Genomic DNA, 18,754 nt, shown 5'->3' with positions numbered 1-18,754 from the left:
AATAGATAATTGTTTATGTATTTATACATTTATACAAAAATATGTAATTAAACACACAGAAGTAAACCAAATGACTATTAGTCTCTTATTTTTCTATTTTCCAGAAAAAGACAAAGCTATCTTTAATTTAATGAATAAAATATTTTGAATTTAGCTTATATATATACATATATATATATCTTCACGTATATACACAGTCATAGAAATTTGAGGATATATATATACACACACAGAGAGAAAATGAGAAGTAGAAATATCAGAAATGATTTTTCTTTCCTACATGGTTTTTTGCTGTGAAAACGAGTCATAATGATAATTTTGGGAGAAATCTTAAAATGCTTGTAGTCTATCCACCATTCTAATATCTTAATTTTATTCCTTAAGGATTACGATATGAACATAGCTGCGACTGTTAGTAAATGAAATTTTTTCATGTGTACTTTTCCACCTGCTGACAAAGATATTTCAAATATAAAGGCATATTCTTCACAGACTACTTGTTGTATTTTTCTTTCTAGAAATGCAATCCAGAGAAAAGTGCTTCATTCTTCAGTAGGATGACATATTCCTGGTTTAGCAGGTAGGAATTTTACTAATTTGTATGTAACATACTACCCTAAGGAAGATTCCAAGGGAAATGACACCTAAATGTTATTCCTCTAATCTAAGCATGAATATATATATTTTTTAATGTTTATTTATTTCTGAGAGAGAGAGAGAGAGAGAGAGAGGAGGAGCAGAGAAAGAGGGAGACACAGAATCTGAAGCAGGCTCCAGGCTCTGAGCTGTCAGCACAGAGCCCGACGCGGGGCTCAAACTCCAAAACTGCAAGATCATGACCTGAGCTTAAGTTGGACACTCAACTAATCGAGCCACCTAGATGTTCCAGCATGAATATTTTTATAGAATGACTTTGTGAAGGTTTTTTCTCATAGAAAAAATTTTATTATAGGGGTGCCTGGGTGGCTCAGTCGGTTGAGCGTCTGACTTTGGCTCAGGTCAGGATCTCGCAGTTTGTGAGTTTAAACCCCGCGTCGGGCTCTGTGCTGACAGCTCAGAGCCTGGAGCCTGCTTCCGATTCTGTGTCTCCCTCTCTCTCTGCCCCTCCCCCGTTCGTGCTCTGTCTCTCTCTGTCTCAAAAATAAATAAATGTTAAAAAAAATTAAAAAAAAATTTTTATTATAGAGAAACCACAGATAGTAACATAGAAAGTGGTTCACAGATAAGATTGCTAATAGTCCTGCAATATGGCTGTCCCTTTATAGGATTTGTATCATATTAGCACCATGGAGGGGCAGAAATTTGGATTTTTTTTTATTATCCAGTATATATGTGTATATAATTTCACTTAATTCTCCCCCCAAGTCTTATGAGATAGGCATTTACAGATGAGAAAATTGAAAATTGAAACTTAAGGAGGGGAAGTAACTTGTCCATTGATACCCAGGAAGAAGCACACCAACTTGGTGTTAGAAGTCAGATTCTTTGAGTCCATGTTTCATGCTTTTTTTTTTCATTTTGTTATTCTACTCTTTATTAGGAATACTCCCACAAATATTTGAGGTCTATCTATCTATATCATAAGCTCAATTTGAGCTTTTATATATGTATATATATTATATATATTATAAAATATTACGTATATTATATATTACAGACATTATATATATACATTATATATTATAAAATATAACTATTGTATATATTACTAATTACTTAATTACTATTACTAATTACTAAAACACATACACAGTCATTTTTATAAGACATATGGTGTGATTTATCTCACAGAGTAATTCATCTAGAATTCAAACAAGAGCAGAGCTGACTTTTTCTAATTTTATAAATTCAGAAGCTTTCTTTAGAAATGTATTTTTCCCCCATAACAGAAAAATCATGATCATAGGAAACTAAATTTATTATCTTAACTTTATGCCCCTTGTTCTATAGTTAATAGAAACAAAATTTCCCAATTTGATGTACAAATATGCTCTCATGATTCTCATAGATGAATCCTTAAAGAAACAGAAAAGGTTGATTGTGTGCCAGATACCCTGCATTATGCTAACCTTTAAAAATGCAGAGAAAAGTGACCCAGTTCCTATCATCTAGGAATTTGTAGTAGATTTAGAAAGATTAAAAGGTGCTTTTTCAATTACCCAAAAAGGCAAAAGGCAATATAAGCATTATAAAGAAACACAAATTTCAGGAGTGCCATGTAAGCGCATTTGCACAGTTAGGGAATGTTTTGCAAGTAATTCATGCTTTTAACTCAACATTTGACAATGTGTAAGATGAAGCCAAGTGGCATTCCAAATTGAGCAAATACTGTATGCAAACCAGAGGCAAGAGTGAACTGACCCCTCCCCCATTGCAGCCAGTTGATGTGGCAAGAGATCAAACTGAAAGAACAGATCATAAAGAGTTTTCTAGGTCATTCCAAAGATAATGAGAAGCCACTGAAGAATTTTAAATAGAGAGTAATGTATTCGTGTTTGCGCTTCAGAAAATCACCTTTGCAGTTGTGTGGATATGGTATGTACCAGATGAAAATGGAGATAGAGGGAATGGTTAGAAGGTTCTTCAATTATCCTGGTAGATTTATGGTTAAAGTTTGAACTATCGTAATGATAAAGAGGATGAAGAGGAAGGAACAGATTCAAAAGCTAATTAATAACATTGATTAGATAAGGAAATTGAAGAACTGGGAAGAATGTTAATCATTTTTTGGCTCAGATAACTGTCAGATTCAGGTGTGACAAAAAACTTTATGTTCAGTTTAGAGAAGCTTCAATTTAAGATGTCTAACTCATTCCCATAAAAAGTATTAAATAGGTGTTTGGATATATAGGCTTTTGATCTATGAATACGGATTTGGGAGTCATTGACTATATGTCAGTAGTGGAAGCCATGAGCATGAATAAGATCATCCAGAAAGAGAGCTTATTGAACGGGATGAACAAATGGAACATTGAGATTCCTCAGTATTTAAATGGTAAAAGGAGTGGTAATCTAACAAGAAAGCTAAGGAAAGACATTCAGAGTGTAAGAGACAAACAAAAGAAAGAGTGTGTTTGAAAGCTAAGGAAACTGTCAAAAAAGGAGGACAATAAGGTGGTCAGTAGTGCCTAACGCTGAAGAGGGGTAAATTTAAAAAAAAAAAAGAATTGGGTATTCTTTATTGAGTTTATCATTGTAAAGTTCATTGGTGATTTTTATGAAAGCAGTGTAAATAGATAACTGGTATACTTGGTGAGCAAATAATTGGGCAGAAGCATATAATTGGGTTGGGTTATAAGAATTCCAAGTTAACACAAATCTATGAATCACTTAAGGAGGATGGCAAAAATTTTACACCAACATATTACGTTAAATTATATATATATATATACTATAAAAAAAGAAAGGTTAAATAAGAATTATGTAAATGTGGGCTATTTATACTTAATGATTTTTTGTTCATGTTTATTTTCCAAACCTGAGTTATATTTCATTTGTGTCTTGAGAGAAAGAGTGAGGTCTATTCTGGCTTTAAAAGTTTCAGACTGTCAGTTTTAAGTCACAGAAAATATCACAGAATTTAAATAATGCAAATAAAATTAATTTTAAGTAACTGTACTTTTAAAACTTAATTATCAAACTATAAAAACTATATGTGTTTGTTTTAAATATTATGAATACCATTTTATGAAGCCTAAAATATGAAGCTGAAATTAAACTTAATACGCAGGATAAGGCACAACAAACTTTAAAATATGGCACCTCAATATCTGTCACTATCTTAGATCAATCAAACCAATAAGATATAATTGTTGAATATAACATTTATTTTCTGTTCAAATTTAACATCTTAGACCTAGATAGGAAATATTTTTATAGCATGCTCCTATCTGGAACTGTCACTGGCATGAATCTAATTTGAGTTCTTATCTGGTAATTAAACGGTAGCAGCTGAAACATAGCTATTGTTTAAGAGAATGCCTTTTTGAAGACAGTGGCTAATTGTGTTCTCAGATCTGTTCTTTGAGTTACAGAATAAAGTCAGAAATTATTTCCTAGGCCAAATTCAAGCTCCCATAATTATATGAATAATTCAATTAAAATGTGCTCAGATGATACAAATAATTAGGGAATTATATGCTTATGAGCCTTAATTCCTAAGGCAGAAGTTGTAGCGTGGTTTTGATGATCAAATAATTATGAAGCCTTTATTAGCAAATATAATCTGTCATCAGTGTATAATAATCATTGTCATAGAATAATCCCCTTGACATACACGGAAAACTCTAGTTAAAGTTTTTACCGGTCACAATTGAATCACTATTTTAACCAGGGATACACTATCCAGTCTGCCCTACCTTTTCCTCACATATTAATAAAACTTGTACACTGCCTGACTTTGTCCTATCCTACAACTGTTGGACAGACTGACTTTTTGCCTTCTCCTGTGACACAATCACCGCTTTCCAGAAATATTTAAAAAGGTGATTAACAGTAGTGAACTTGATAATTCGATTGTATATCTATACTTTCCACACTTTCTGGTATTACACATCTACAAAATTTACCTTTCATCTCATCTTCCTGGCCTACTGCTACTGGTTTGCTGCTCTTAACATCAGTTGGATGAGATGTGTACTCACACTTGTTAATGTCAAATATACTCAGAATTCTAAGATAGCAATATTGAAAACAGAGTGGAAATATTACACTTAATGGCATTGTCTGCCTATGGTCACGTTAGCACCGGTTTATGTCACATTTAAAAAACTCTGACCAGGCTCTGGAGTTCCTGGTGTTTAACCGCCTGTAAACACGGGAAATTAATACTGCTCTGCCTGCTTCAGAGAGTTGCGAGTATCAAATTCATTGAACTGAATGACCTTTGAAAAGCACTATCAGTGTAAAACATACAAGATGCATGCAGGAACCTTATTACCACTTAGGAATCAAGTCCTTAAGTTTATGGGACCCAGTCCAGGCTGCATTCCACTCTCGGGAGGGTCAGCTGTTGGTCCTTGTTGCCTCCCTAAGAGCTGCCTCATCATTGGATTTAAAGAAGCACTGCTTCCTCTTTTCCTGGATGCTTATGTGTGGTAGGAAGATGAGCCAGGGTGATGAGCATATTTAAATGTACAGAAGAGAGCAAAAGAGAAGGAAGAAGCACACACCTGGGAAAAGGGAAGTCACGGTGGTTAAACAACTGAGCCATGTGCATCACAATCAATTCAGTGTAAGTGTCACTTTTAGATGCTGCATTATTTGGAGACTCAGCATGAAAGCCAGGGGTCACTTATCCCTGTGCACCAAAACCGCTGAGTTTTGCATGGTTCTAACTCAAAATGCTGAGGCAGTAAATGCTATTAAAATGCTTTTGTGAAAATCAATGCAATCTTATTTTGAAAATGAATATTTACTTTGTGGAATGGAAGAGAAAGGCTTAATATGACTTAAAAGTAGTTTATTGCTTAATATGGTTTTGAAACTGCAGTGCAGGAAAATGTCCAGCATATTTGAGCCAACAGAAACGTGATTACAGAAGGTCCTTTCTTATTACATTTAAACCTTTTTGTTAAATATGAACTGTAATATGATATTATATAGTGTAATAAAAGTAAAAATGAATCCTGTGGAGACTCTGGTTACCACAGAGTTTAAATCCATCTCAGGGTCAATCAATAATAGAGATTGTTCAGTAATAATGACAATGAAGCAGTCCCAATTTGGGATAGTGTAACACCATGTTATGGTTTCTTGGACTAATAAGGTACTTTATAATGGAAAGAACAGAAACTATTGAGTCAGAAGGCCTGAGTTTAAATGTCGGTTTAATTTCTTACTGAACAAGTCATGTCACCAAGCTCATAAACTGAGTATATCTGAACTTAGGAACATGTTTTGCCTCAAGCAACACAATAGCCAGATAATTATAGCTTAAACAAATAGGTATTTATTTTTTTATGTTACTGAGAAGAACGCTGGGAATAAGCTGATGAACTACCTTAGAAATGTTACAAAGGGCCCAGAGTTTTTCTTTCTACTTCCCATCCTTATTATTTGGCTTTTCACCCATGGTGAAGAAGATGGCTTCTCTATATCAGAGCATTATGCCTTCAGTGCAGGCAGGAAGGAGGAAGGGGAAGGAAAAAGGAGGCAAGACATTTTCTCCTCTCGAAGTTTGAGCCTTCTTTTGGAAAAGAAAGTTCTCCTCAGCAGACTGAGTTATATTGTTAATGCCAAGCAAAATGTCAGATTACCAGGACTGCTTTAGACTGATCATAATTATGACTCTGGCTGAGATAAGGACTTATCCTGAGTTCAAGAGATTTTCACCTGAATAAGTATCAAGATTCCTGGTAGTAGGAAGATGATGGGGCAGAAGGATGGCTGTGAGGTAAGTATAATTTATTGTCTGCCACAACATCTGTGGTGTAACTAGATCATGCATCCTAGTTTGCCTGGGACAGTTCTAATTTAGACCTGTTGTTCTTGCATAATTTATTCACAGTCTCCCTTGGGGCAAGTTCATTGAATGGGGGAGAGTGGAAGTGCTGAGACTAGCAGTCATTTGTCACACTTCTTAAGGCATGGGTTCAGAAATGACACTGTCACTTTGGCTCATAGTCTATTGGTCAAAATAGGTCATATGGCCAAGGCTGATGTTTATGGGGCACAAACAAGTACTCCACATCTAGTTGGACAATTTGTAAAGTCAAGTGGCAAAGGGTATATATATAATGTCCCGGTGGAATAGGAGAAGTTGCAGATGCAGAGGTTGGATCCATTTCTCCTCTTATTCAAGACTAAAAAGCAGCTAGTTTGGGGTTTTGGAGTGAATACACCTTACTGTGAATGTTAACTATTTAAATTTCAGTAAGGTAGGTAAGTAGTAGGTGACTCCAATATGAAATGAGTAAATTTAGTGTTTCACTAAATAAATGGATGTCCCAATAATTCTAAAAGCTACAAATGATTATTACACATTGTTCAACTGCAGGATAAGTTGTATGACTTTCCAAAATACAGTCTAATCATTCCATCCTGATTAAAAAAATAATTTATAAATCAAAGAATAAAATAAATGCATGAAAAATTATTTTTAAGTTGATTATTAGTTTTGCTGAATTGTTTACCTTACTCTTTCATTTTTAGAATAATTCTTTTAGGATATAAGAAGCCTTTGGAAAGAGAAGATCTTTTTGAACTAAATGAAAGTGATTCTTCCTATATTGTGTGTCCCATCTTTGAAAAACAATGGAGGAAGGAAGTTTTAAGGAATCAAGAGAGGCAAGAAATAAAGGTAATTAATTCTTTTTTTTAATGTTTTTGTTTATTTTTGAGACAGAGAGAGACAGAGCATGAGTGGGTTAGGGACAGAGAGAGAGGGAGACACAGAATTGGAAGCAGGCTCCAGGCTCTGAGCTGTCAGCACAGAGCCTTACGTGGGGCTCGAACTCATGGACAGTGAGATCATGACCTGAGCTGAAGTTGGACGCTCAACCGACTGAGCCACCCAGGCGCCCCAAGGTAATTAATTCTTAAATCTTAAGTACCTAATTACTACCTAAAACTAGAAAAAGCTTCTTCCAAATGTGGGATATTATTATTAATTTAGAAAGTTCCTAAAATATGTGAAATGACAAGCCATTTTCATAAGTACAATTGATTTTTATTGCAACTAATTTATGTCATAAAATTATTCAGCATCTCCTCCCTTTAATATCAAGAACAATGTGTTGATATGTTATCTTTGGCTTTTCACCAGTATCTTTTGCTCAACTATCATGGCAAAGATGGTTTCTATATCTCATGGCCTCATGTCTATTGGTCCATGTAAGTAATATGGCAACCATGGCCAAAGTTTATGGTGCAGGGGCAGGTACTCCATATCTTATATCACATATGCACACATATCTCCTCTTTAGAATTCCCAAAAAGAAAATATAATTTGAAGATAAAACTCTATTTATATTAATTATTTTAATGAAAGTTTCAACATTCACAAAAGTAATAAAATACAACTATTTCTCTTGTGCATTTATACCCCATGATATAAGTAATATCAGGCGTTCTGGAGACATACTTTACCAATGATATAGGTCATATTTTCAAGTTTAACTGAATTTATCCCTTTCTTATTACTTTATTATTTTTGTTTTATTTATTTATTTATTTATTTATTTATTTATTTATTTATATTTTTCGAGAGGGAGAGAAAGAGAGAGAGCATGAGTGGGGGTGCAGGGGCAGAAGGAGAGGGAAAGAGAATCTTAAGCAGGCTCCATGTGGAGCCCCATGCAGGGTTCAATCTCATGACTGTGAAACCACGACTTGAGTTGAAATCAGTAGTTGAACACTTACTGGGTGACTGAGCCACCCAGGTGCCCCTATTTTATTATCTTTGGGTTACATTACTAATTTTATGGTTGGTTTATATATATATTTCATTTTTACTTGTATTTGCTCTGTCCAATTTTCTCATGGTTTCTTATTTTCTTTCATTATGTAGGCATCCTTTCATAAAGAGGCACGTGCCAGGAAACCATCTCTGCTCTATGCATTGTGGAACACCTTTAAGTTTGTCCTGATTCAAGTTGCTTTATTCAAAGTGTTTGCTGATATTTTGTCCTTCACTAGCCCACTCATAATGAAGTAAGTTGTAGTCTTTTCTTTTTTTTTTTTTTACTCTCTCTACAGTTAAATGATAAGCAAATGATAAGCAAGTGTTTCGCTCTAAGAGTTGTACTAAAAAAGAGTAGGAAAAGACCTTATTGCAAATTTTACTTAGGATATGGACATTCTGTTAGCTTTGCCATTCACACAAATGTGAATGATGATAATATAGTCAATATTTACTGAAGCCAACTGTGTACTACACACTCTTCTAAATTCTTTATATTAATTATCTTATTCAATCTTTACAACCATCCTATGAGATAGGAAGTATTATTACAATCGTTATCATGATGCAGAAACAGAGAGGTTTAAGTAATTTGCCTAACTGCACAGAGCTAGAAAATGCCAGAGTTATGACTAAAATCTAGGAACTCTGTTTTAGATGTATATTCAGAAAATGAAATGATACATATGAAGGAAAAACAAATTTTTTTATTGACCTATAATAATATTTTTGTATTGAATACATTTCCAGGTTGTTGGAGTTTTTAAGAACTATTCAATTCATGAAAACAGAATTAATCCTTAGTTACTTGACTCTTAGATAATGTCCAGGCTTGTATTTTGTCCGGTATTTATTGAGTACTTACTACACGCTACTGTACTTGATTGACCCTAGGGGTAGACAAAAGTCAAAAAGTCCCTGCTCTGATGACACTCAGAGGGGTGAGACAAATAGTAAACAAATGAATAAATATAAATGATACTAAGAAATAATCAGTGTTAAGGACAAAGTATTCAACAAGGAGAAGCAGGAAATGCCTCTCTAGGGAGATCGAAATGCTATGTTAATTTAAAGAAGTTAGGGAAGATACTAGTGATAAGGTGACATTTGAAAAAAGTCCTGAAGGAAGTTAGAGAGGAAGCCAAGACCTTATCTATTGCAAATAGGAAGAACAAGAAGGGCAAGAGCCTTGAGGCAGGTGCATGCCTGGTGTCTTTGAGGACTCATGGGAGATAAGTGAGGCTAGAACAAAGAATTGGAGAAGAAATCAGAGGTAAGAAAGGTCTGGGAATGAACAAGATTTTAAAGGAACTTATGGAATATGATGGGGGAAATAGGCTTTTATTCTGTGTTAAGAGGGAAAACGTTGGAAATTTTGAGCAGGAATTGATATGATTAGACCTAAGTTTTATAGGGATCACTCTGCTGCTATGCAGAAAATAATATAAAAAGGAGGAAAAGTAAAAGCATCACCAGTTGAAATACTGAGATAATCCAGGCAGAAGTCAGTGGTGGCTTCGGCTAGGTTGTAGCAACGAAGGTGATAAGAAGTAGTTAGATTCTGGCTCTATTTTAAAGGTAGAGTCAACATCATATACTGATGGATTGAATGTAAGTTGAGAGAGGGGAGGAATCAAGGATGCCTTCAGAGTTTTTGGTTGAAGTCACAAGGTAAATGAGACACCATTTACTGAGATATAGAAGGCTCAGGAAAGAGTAGAGTAGGGTGTGGGGCTTCCTTTTGGACTTGCTAAATTTGAAATACATATTAGCCATTTTGCAGGAAAGAATGAACTGACTCACTGCTGTCCTTTGGAAAGCCTGACTGCTATTCTTTGGAAGGTCTGCTTAGAGGGGTGACTTTTGGTAGGCAACTGGAACTTGCATTTCAGGAGGGTTCCCGCTACCATAACTGTTAACAGTGGCTCAGTACGTCCAAACTGCTTAACAATCAATACGATTCATGCTGAATACCTGCTTTCCTTCTGGGAGTCTGGAATTTTGGGATATGTTAGGAAAAGGGTGCCCTGGATACTGAATCTCTAATGAGCTTATCTGGTAGACAACATTTTACATATGCGGCCACAACTAGTTGCCAGGATAATTGTGTTTTGTGTGACCCTACTGAGAGAAGACTTTTGGAAGCTTTTATCTGTTTTCTCCTGGACTTTACTACATGTACCTTTTCTCTTTGCTGATTTTTTGTGTATACTTTCACCATAATAAATCATAGTCATTAGTATAACTAGATGCTGACTGCTATATGTCCTTCTAATGGATGATTTAACTAGGGAGTGGCGTTGGGGATCCCTGATAGCCATCTAGCCAATCCAAAAAGATTGAGTAAGCTTAAGTCTGGAGTTAAGAAAGATATTAGCTGAGATAATAAAATTGGGAACTGTTCCAACAAATTAGATTGGGTATGTCAAATCATTTTTCTGGATGAGACCACCTTACCATGGATAAGGAGAAGTAAACATCTCTGTAGATAATCAGCTATTCCAGTGTGTGGAATTAATGAAGATAGGGAAATCCACAAAAGGACAGTGAGAAGGAGTGCATAGTGCAAAGAGAGGAGAACCCAGAGAAAATGGTGTTGGGGAATCTAGGGCAAGAAGATATCTCTTTGCTATCAGAAAACTGGTCCTGTCATTTTTCACCCCAAAGTCTGGTTCCCTTGCCTACGGAAATATAATCCAAATGTCTGCTGGGTTAAAATCCCCCGCAGACAAGGTAACATACCTTTCCTTCCCCCTACCTCTGCTGCTCACCCTTATATATCCCGGCTATTTTAAGGAGTTGCCATAGAGTTATCTCATCTTTGGCCAGAAATCTATCAGAAATGTATATTAAACAGCATCTTCCTCTCCTGCCCTGTACTGGTGATCTATTGCCGTAGTATTAAGTATGTCAAATTTATTGGCATAGAACAATGATGATTATGTTCACAAATATCTGTGAGGCAAACACAATAATCACTGCGCTACAGAAACAAGGCATAATCTTGTGTATTCAGAGAGGGATGGATTTTCTTTGATCCACCATGATGGTGGCTTTAGCTGAGTAGCTTGAATGGCTGGAGAGACCTGTAGCAGCTCAAGTAGAGACAAATTTTGTGGGCCTTGGCTCTGGCTGTTAGCTGGGTTACTTTGGTTCTTTTTTATGTGTACTGGTGCTGGAATGTCCAGGATGGCTTCTTAACTTACATACTGATGCCCGGGCTACGATGGGTGGAAATGGCCTGATATCAATCTTTGTCTGCCTGTCTGTCTGTCTCTATCTCTCCATTGCCTCTCCAAATGGTTAGGTTGAACACAGGAGTCTCTGGTAAGTTGAACTTCTCACATGGCAGCTGGATTTTTTCAGAGTGAACATGCCAAGAGGCTCAGACAAGTCTTGTTATGACTTAGACTTAGAAGAGCCAGAGTGTCACTTCTGCCACATTAGTTTGGTCACACAAGCCCCTAAATTAGCCCAGAGCCAAGGGGAGGAGAATTAGAATACTTAGGTTTAACTTGTCAGTGAAAGGTGTAGTAAGACATTCCCAGCCATTTTTAGGCATGCTCTGATTCCTATTTTCCAATGACTACTGCTCAAAAACTCATTCTAGAATCTCACTGTGGTTACTGTTTTCTAAAATAGCTATAGGTGATGGCAATTCAGGGTCTCTATCTTCTCCAAATATTTGCAGTCTATAATAGGGTGTTAAAGAATTGCTAACTCCTTGCCTAAGGGTTACACAATGGTGCCCATAATTTTATGACATACTTTTGTAACATTCTAGCTTGACCATACCTGCAAAACAGTAGTGTCAATATTGTATTGAAATGAGTTGATGTGTATTTCTTCCTGCCTAGACTTCCAGCTCCTCCTGGTAAAGGATCATGTGTTACTCAATGTCTGTGTCCTTAGCACCTAGCACAGAGCCTGGCACATAGGACTCAAATACATTTCCTCAATAGAATACTAAATAAATGGGCTTATCCAAAGTTATACTCTTCAAGAATCAAGAGAATCAAGAGATTCTCATTCTAAAGTAGATGAATAGCCTTAATATTTCCACATTGAGGAATAAATGATCAGAAAAAAATTTATGAGTTTAACTATATGTTAACTAACTAGAATGTAAATAAAAAGTTGAAACATAAAAAAAGAAAGAATTTTATGAGTTTGTATGATCATAATCCGAGCCTGGGGGAGTTAATTTTTTTTAGCTAATTTCGAGATGTCTATTTTTTCTTTTGATAAGGAAAAGTACTAGACAGGACTGTTTGTAAGGATGAAAATATATTGTCCTGTTATCATGACTCATATATGTAATAATCAAACATCTAAAAATAACACTTTCATTAATTTACTGTTAGAAGAAACATGTTTCTTGCTGATTGTTGTGCTTACTATTTTCCCCCTTTCTATGAATTTTATTATATTAGTCAAACAAAAAAATGAGTATTCACATCTGATATGATGAATATGGTTTTATGGTCTTCACCATGTATTGATCACAGATTATTTTTAGTACTTCCTGATTTATATGTGTAGACCCACTGTGATACTTATTATAGTCATTTAGTTGTTTGATTTTATGAGAAAGGAAAAAGTCTGATAGGTAGATATATCCACAATAAGAATAGTGCACTTCTTTCAGGAAATTTAATTTCCAGACCAAGAAAACATTCAGTAAGTTGCTCTTGTAAAAATAATTTGGTGTCCCAATGGATAGCATCTGATACAGATCCACTGATAAGTACCAAACCTCCTATTATTTTATCTAGGTGGGGTATGGAATAATTTAATAGTGTCATTGAGAATATACAATGCTCCAAATAATTTTCAATGACTAGAGGTTTTAATAGTCATTTTAGAAACACTGGTTGGTATATAGTTGATTCCAAAGTACAATTTTAATAAAGTTAATATTTTGAAGTACTTGGTTTATAAAGCAATTTGGTTTATAAAGCAACACAGATTGCTTTTAATTTTTCACCCATATGCTGTCCAAGGTGCGAATAAAATAGATCCAAGCTTAGACATCAATTTTTTATTTTTTAAAAATGTAAACTCACATAAAGAATGAATTTTTATTTTTTATTTTTTTAAGTTTATTTTTGAGAGAGAGAGAGAGAGGGAGAAAGCGAGCAAGGACGGGGGAGGGAGACACAGAATCCGAAGCAGGGTCCAGGCTCTGAACTGTCAGCATAGAGCCTGACATGGGGCTCAAACCTATGAGCTGTGAGATCATGACCTGAGCTGAAGTCAGACGCTTGACCGACTGAGTCACCCAGGCGCCCCTAAACAATGAATTTTTAAATTCATTGTTCTTAAAATAATTTAGGTATAGTCTTACCTAATTACATGTGGTTTCCTGTGAGTATAACCTTAAGTACATTCAAAATGGCTATTCACAATGACAAAGCACATTTCTGTATCTCCAGAACTCAGAGTAAAAAAAGGTATATTTCTAAAACATCTTCTAATATTATACTTTTTACCTATAAAATAACAGGAACTACTTAAATCAAGAACTGAGCCTGCAAAATAAATGATGTATTAATCTGTAGTATCAGAAAGAATATATCCAAGTTGTTTCCACCATTATGTAGAGTATATGTAGTCTTTTAAAATTATTATTATTATTAGTCACATAGAGGCAGTTGAAAAAAGGTTAAGAGTACCACTATAATGTTATTAACAATGACATCAGGCATTCTGAGTTTTAAGCAGTGTATAGTTGAAGGACAATAAGCAACCAAGATCGTTTTGATTAGAACCGTCCCCATTGTCTAGCATTGTCCCCAGCATTGACCTGATATCATGGCCCTGCCTTCACCAAACTTAAGAGAAAATAAGGGAAGATAGAATAGAGGGGAGTTGGATAGGATAAATGTAATAATAAGAGGTGAGATATAATTCAGACCTTTGAAAAAAAACTATGTGCCATTTTAAGAGATTCACTACTTAAATTTTAACTGTCATGTTTCCATATATTTAACAAAATGCATGATTATGATAAAACAGAAGCTTTAAGTGTCTGTATCTTAACTTTCATGATGAAGTTAGACCAGAACAGTTAGTTGATGAGATTACCATATGAAAACTAGAAAATAACCTTGCACTCAAAAGCATCTGAAAGTAACTGTTGATTCTATTAATTTTATTATATAATACTTGAATTAAAAATAAATGGGGGCACTTGTGCTGAGCATTGGATGTTATATTTAAGTAATGAATCACTAAATTCTACAAGTAAGAATAAGTGTGTGTGTGTGTGTGTATGTGTATGTGTATTAGTTTGAAAACACTTAACTCTAATTAGCATTTAACTATTAGATGTTTAACATTTCTTCCCCTTTCTCAATTTTTGTATGACATTCAGGCAAATGATTATTTTCTGTGAACATCGCCAAGATTTTGGATGGAGAGGCTATGGTTATGCTTTGGCACTTTTTGTTGTAGTCTTTTTGCAAACCTTGATCCTTCAGCAATATCAACGTTTTAACATGCTCACTTCAGCAAAAATTAAGACAGCTGTAATTGGACTCATCTACAAAAAGGTAAAAAGTTAAGGAATTCTCAATTTCTAAATGGATTCTTTCATTGTATGCTTTGAAATAGCCTATAGTATATTAAAAATTCTTAGAGTGCCCGTTGAATATACATTTATTTTGCTTTAAAAAACTTTGACTCATCAATACTGGTTGTATTAATTTCTCTATATGGTTCTCTATAGTCCTTACAGTCCCTGAAACTTCTAGTGAGCCCTAATCCAGGAAACTAGATGATGGTTTCTGTCCACTGTTGTGTCACTGAACTCCTCCTCACACAATAGCCTTGAGTATTTTCATGTTTGTCTGTGTTTATGTACGAACATTTCTTCCTTTCATGATCATTTTCTTTCTGCATGCTACTTTTTTCTTCCTGTGCTCACTCTGCTTTCTCATGCAACAAAGCCATCTTTCTCTATGCAGTCATTATCTGCTTCTCTTTCATTCTGTGCCTTGCCTCTGCACTGCACCCCCAGAAACGAAACCTGGCTGATACTTATACTTGTCATAACCCTGAAGTTTAATTTGTTCTTTCTTGAAAATACAGTTTTAAATACCACCTCGTTACCATCCAGAGCCTTTTATTTACATCATAATTAAACTGTTAAAGAGCTTATTTACATCATAATTAAACTATTAAGGAATTTCTTCCTTCCAGTAGTTATCTCTTGAATTATTCAATTAAGTGTATTTTGCATTCCTACTCACTACCCTTTTGTAAATTGTGGGCTCTTTAAGATTTGGAATAGAAACCTATTTACCTGTTGTACTTTTATCATCTGGGAGAGTGGCTTTTATACATTTTTATAAAAAGCTGGATGTCTGAGTAAATAAATAAACAAGCCACTCCTTCAAGAAATTAGGGGGAATTATTAGCATATATAATTGATGTGTGGAACTAAATGCAGGTTTTATAAGAGGTCAAAAGAACAGGAAATCTACAATGATTGTGTGCGGTTAAGGAAGGTTTCACATAGAAAGGAAGCCTTGAAGTGGTCTTTGGGACGGGTGTAGAATTCGTATGAGTGGAAGGAAGTATTACAATTTGGACTGAGCTGGGCATTAAGCATTACAGGCCATTTGGCCATATTGGGCCAAAATGGGAGTATGGAATGGTTTTAGCCCAAGTGCTGGGTCATACTGCCACAGTCATAATTCTAGAGGCTATAAATTCTGAGAAATCCTAATAGGGAGGAAAGATGTCAACAAATCTAGGAATCAGTTTAAATGCTAACACTTGTCTTTGATATACAGTCCATATGGAATAGGATTTCATTCAGTGATTAAAGCATTGGAGTTTGAGTGTAGGATTTGGGTGGATTTGCAAATATGAAAGAGGGGAATGTGGTAGAAATTAGAACAAGTTGTCAAATAAAAAGAAGAAAATCAAGCATTGTGGGTGACTCTTACAAGGGCAGAGAGACCTTGGAGATAATAACGTAAAAGGTCACACTGGCTACAGGGAGGAAACCATAGATTCTTTAGAGAGATTGTTTAAGAACAAAGAACACTCAGGATCAAAGGAGTATATCAATCAAGCCAGCTCAGTAGACCTTGCCATAGGGATTATGATTTAATTCCAAGTCCATCAAACAAGCAGCAGAAGACATTACAACCTGTTGTTATAACCTGCATTGATGCACTGAGGTAGCATGTGCACATGCCACTGATTTTATAAGGGTGGCTTTTTTTCTGAGTCTCCTATCCTACACCTGCTTTCTAGAGGGAGTCTCTCTCCATGGAACTAATTAGGGTAGTTACATTTCTCTTCTCTTTCTCTTCTTTGTCTCTTTACAGGTTGTAGAATTCTGATTTTCATCATACTTAGATACTCAATGTCCAAAATGTCTCTCATAGTGGTGCCAGATACCCATATTAATCTGACATTGGCTCTAGTTCATCAAGGACTTGTTTTTAGAGTGGGGTAAACCTGATCTCAGATCCTGTTCTTGTTGAAGAGGGGAGCTGTTAGGACTTTCTTGTTCTCTGTCCATTCACATGCTGCTCGTTTGGAATAAAGGTCAGGGCATACCAATTTTAAGGTTTGTGGAAAAAGCAGGGGCCTCCTTCCACTTGATCACTTTAGGAGTTCATGAGTCTCAAAGCTCAGATTTTGTTACACCTTAGGTCACAGGTACGGCTCCATGACAATTCTTGAGGTCTAAGAAATGGGATATGCTTCAAAAGCAGCATCAGTTATCCTGGGTTTAATGTGGGCAGTCTGAGAGCATTCCTCTACCAAACACTGTCCAGTAGAATCTTTGTGATTTTAAAAATGGGTGAAGATGATCAGAATGTATAAAACTTTTATTTAAAAAATAAATGTCATGGGAATATAATGTGTAGCATGGTGACTATATTTTGTATTTGAAAGCTGCCAAGAGAGTAGTTCTTAAAAGTTCTCATCACAAGAAATTTTGTAATTTTGTACTATGTGTAGTGATGGATGTTTAGACTTGTGATCATTTTGCAATATATACACATATCGAAGCATTATGTTACACACCTGAAGCTAATGTATGTCAACTAAATATATCTCAATTTTATATTAAAATGTTTTTAATGTTTGTCTATTTATTTTTTAAGTTTATTTTGAGAGAGAGAGAGAGAACACAAGCAGTGGAGGGGAAGAGGAGAGAGAGAGAATCCCAAGAAGGCTCCATGCTGTCAGCATGGAGCTCAGTGTGGGGCTTGAGCTCACGAACCGTGAGATCATGACCTGAGCCAAAATCAAGAGTCGGTTGCTTAACGGACTGAGCCACCCAGGCACCCCTTTGTTTATTTTTGAGAGACAGAGAGAGAGAGAGAGAGAGAGAGAGGTGGGAGCAGAAAGAGAAGGAGACATAGAATTCAAAGCAGGCTCCAGGCTCCGAGCTGTCAGCATAAAGCCCAATGCGGGGCTTGAACTCATGAACCGTGAGATCATGACCTGAGCCAAAGTTGGACACTTAACCAACTGAGCCACCCAGGCACCCCAATATATCTCAATTTTTAAAAGAGGGAGGAGAAAAGGAAAAACAGGAGAGATTTGAGACATGGAGTGCTGACAAAGAGAAAAGATTTGAGTTAGAGACCAAAGTTTTGTTTTCCGTTGAAGGAATAATATGAGGATTTGGGATATCTGGAAAAAAATAAAGTGAAATAAAAGTTTCAAAACAATTTTTTTAACTAAAAAAAGTACTACATCCACACTATCTGGTTGGGCAGCCACTAGTAACATATGATTATTGAGCCTTTGAACTATAGCTAGTAAGATTAAGGAGATGAATTTTTAATTTTAATTAAATGTAATAACCACACATATAGCTAATGACTACCATATTGGATAGTATTACAGTGCCTAGACTGTCTACATTTGTACTTTAAAGATTTATTCTTACCTTAATTGTGATAATTATAAAATGCAAGAAAATTGATAAAATATATATATACATATATATATATAATTTTTGTTTATTTATTTTTGAAAGAGAGAGAAAGAGAGCATGGAGGAGGAGTAGAGAGAGGGAGACAGAGGATCTGAAGCAGTCTCTGCGCTGACAGCAGAGAGCCTGACACGGGGCTTGAACTCATGAACTGTGAGATCATGATTTGAGCCGAAGTTGGACGCGTAACCGACTGAGCCACCCAGGCACCTCAGATATATTTTTTTAAAATAAAGACACTCTACTGTGGTCAGGATTAGGAGAAGCAGAATCCATATCATGCACGTAGAGTCAGAAAGATAATTCTGGCATATTGTATTGCATGCAGTGGAATTGAAGAAGAATGCGTTCTTATAAATGTTACGAGGGTCTACCTTTAGGTA

General features: G+C 35.5%; 1 protein-coding gene across 8 annotated transcripts in view; it reads left to right on the top strand.

Moving 5' to 3' along the window:
• LOC123610712 (multidrug resistance-associated protein 1-like) overlaps nucleotides 1-18,754 on the top strand; it is a 91,335-nt gene that overhangs the window by 7,951 nt on the left and 64,630 nt on the right. For 6 of the 8 annotated variants that reach the window (XM_045501626.1, XM_045501630.1, XM_045501627.1 and 3 more), the window contains exons 2-5: nucleotides 519-580; nucleotides 7,153-7,300; nucleotides 8,510-8,652; nucleotides 14,778-14,955. In XM_045501626.1, coding sequence (XP_045357582.1) covers nucleotides 519-580; nucleotides 7,153-7,300; nucleotides 8,510-8,652; nucleotides 14,778-14,955 — 531 coding nt within the window. Of the gene's footprint in view, nucleotides 1-518; nucleotides 581-6,252; nucleotides 6,395-7,152; nucleotides 7,301-8,509; nucleotides 8,653-14,777; nucleotides 14,956-18,754 lie in introns of all 8 variants that reach the window. The other 2 variants (XM_045501629.1, XM_045501628.1) reach the window with 1 other exon arrangement.

This window comes from Leopardus geoffroyi, chromosome C2, assembly GCF_018350155.1.
Source record: "Leopardus geoffroyi isolate Oge1 chromosome C2, O.geoffroyi_Oge1_pat1.0, whole genome shotgun sequence".
NCBI classification, from domain to species: Eukaryota; Metazoa; Chordata; class Mammalia; order Carnivora; family Felidae; genus Leopardus; species Leopardus geoffroyi.
The sequence above is the reverse complement of the archived record's forward strand: the minus strand, read 5'-3'. Positions and strand labels throughout refer to the sequence as shown.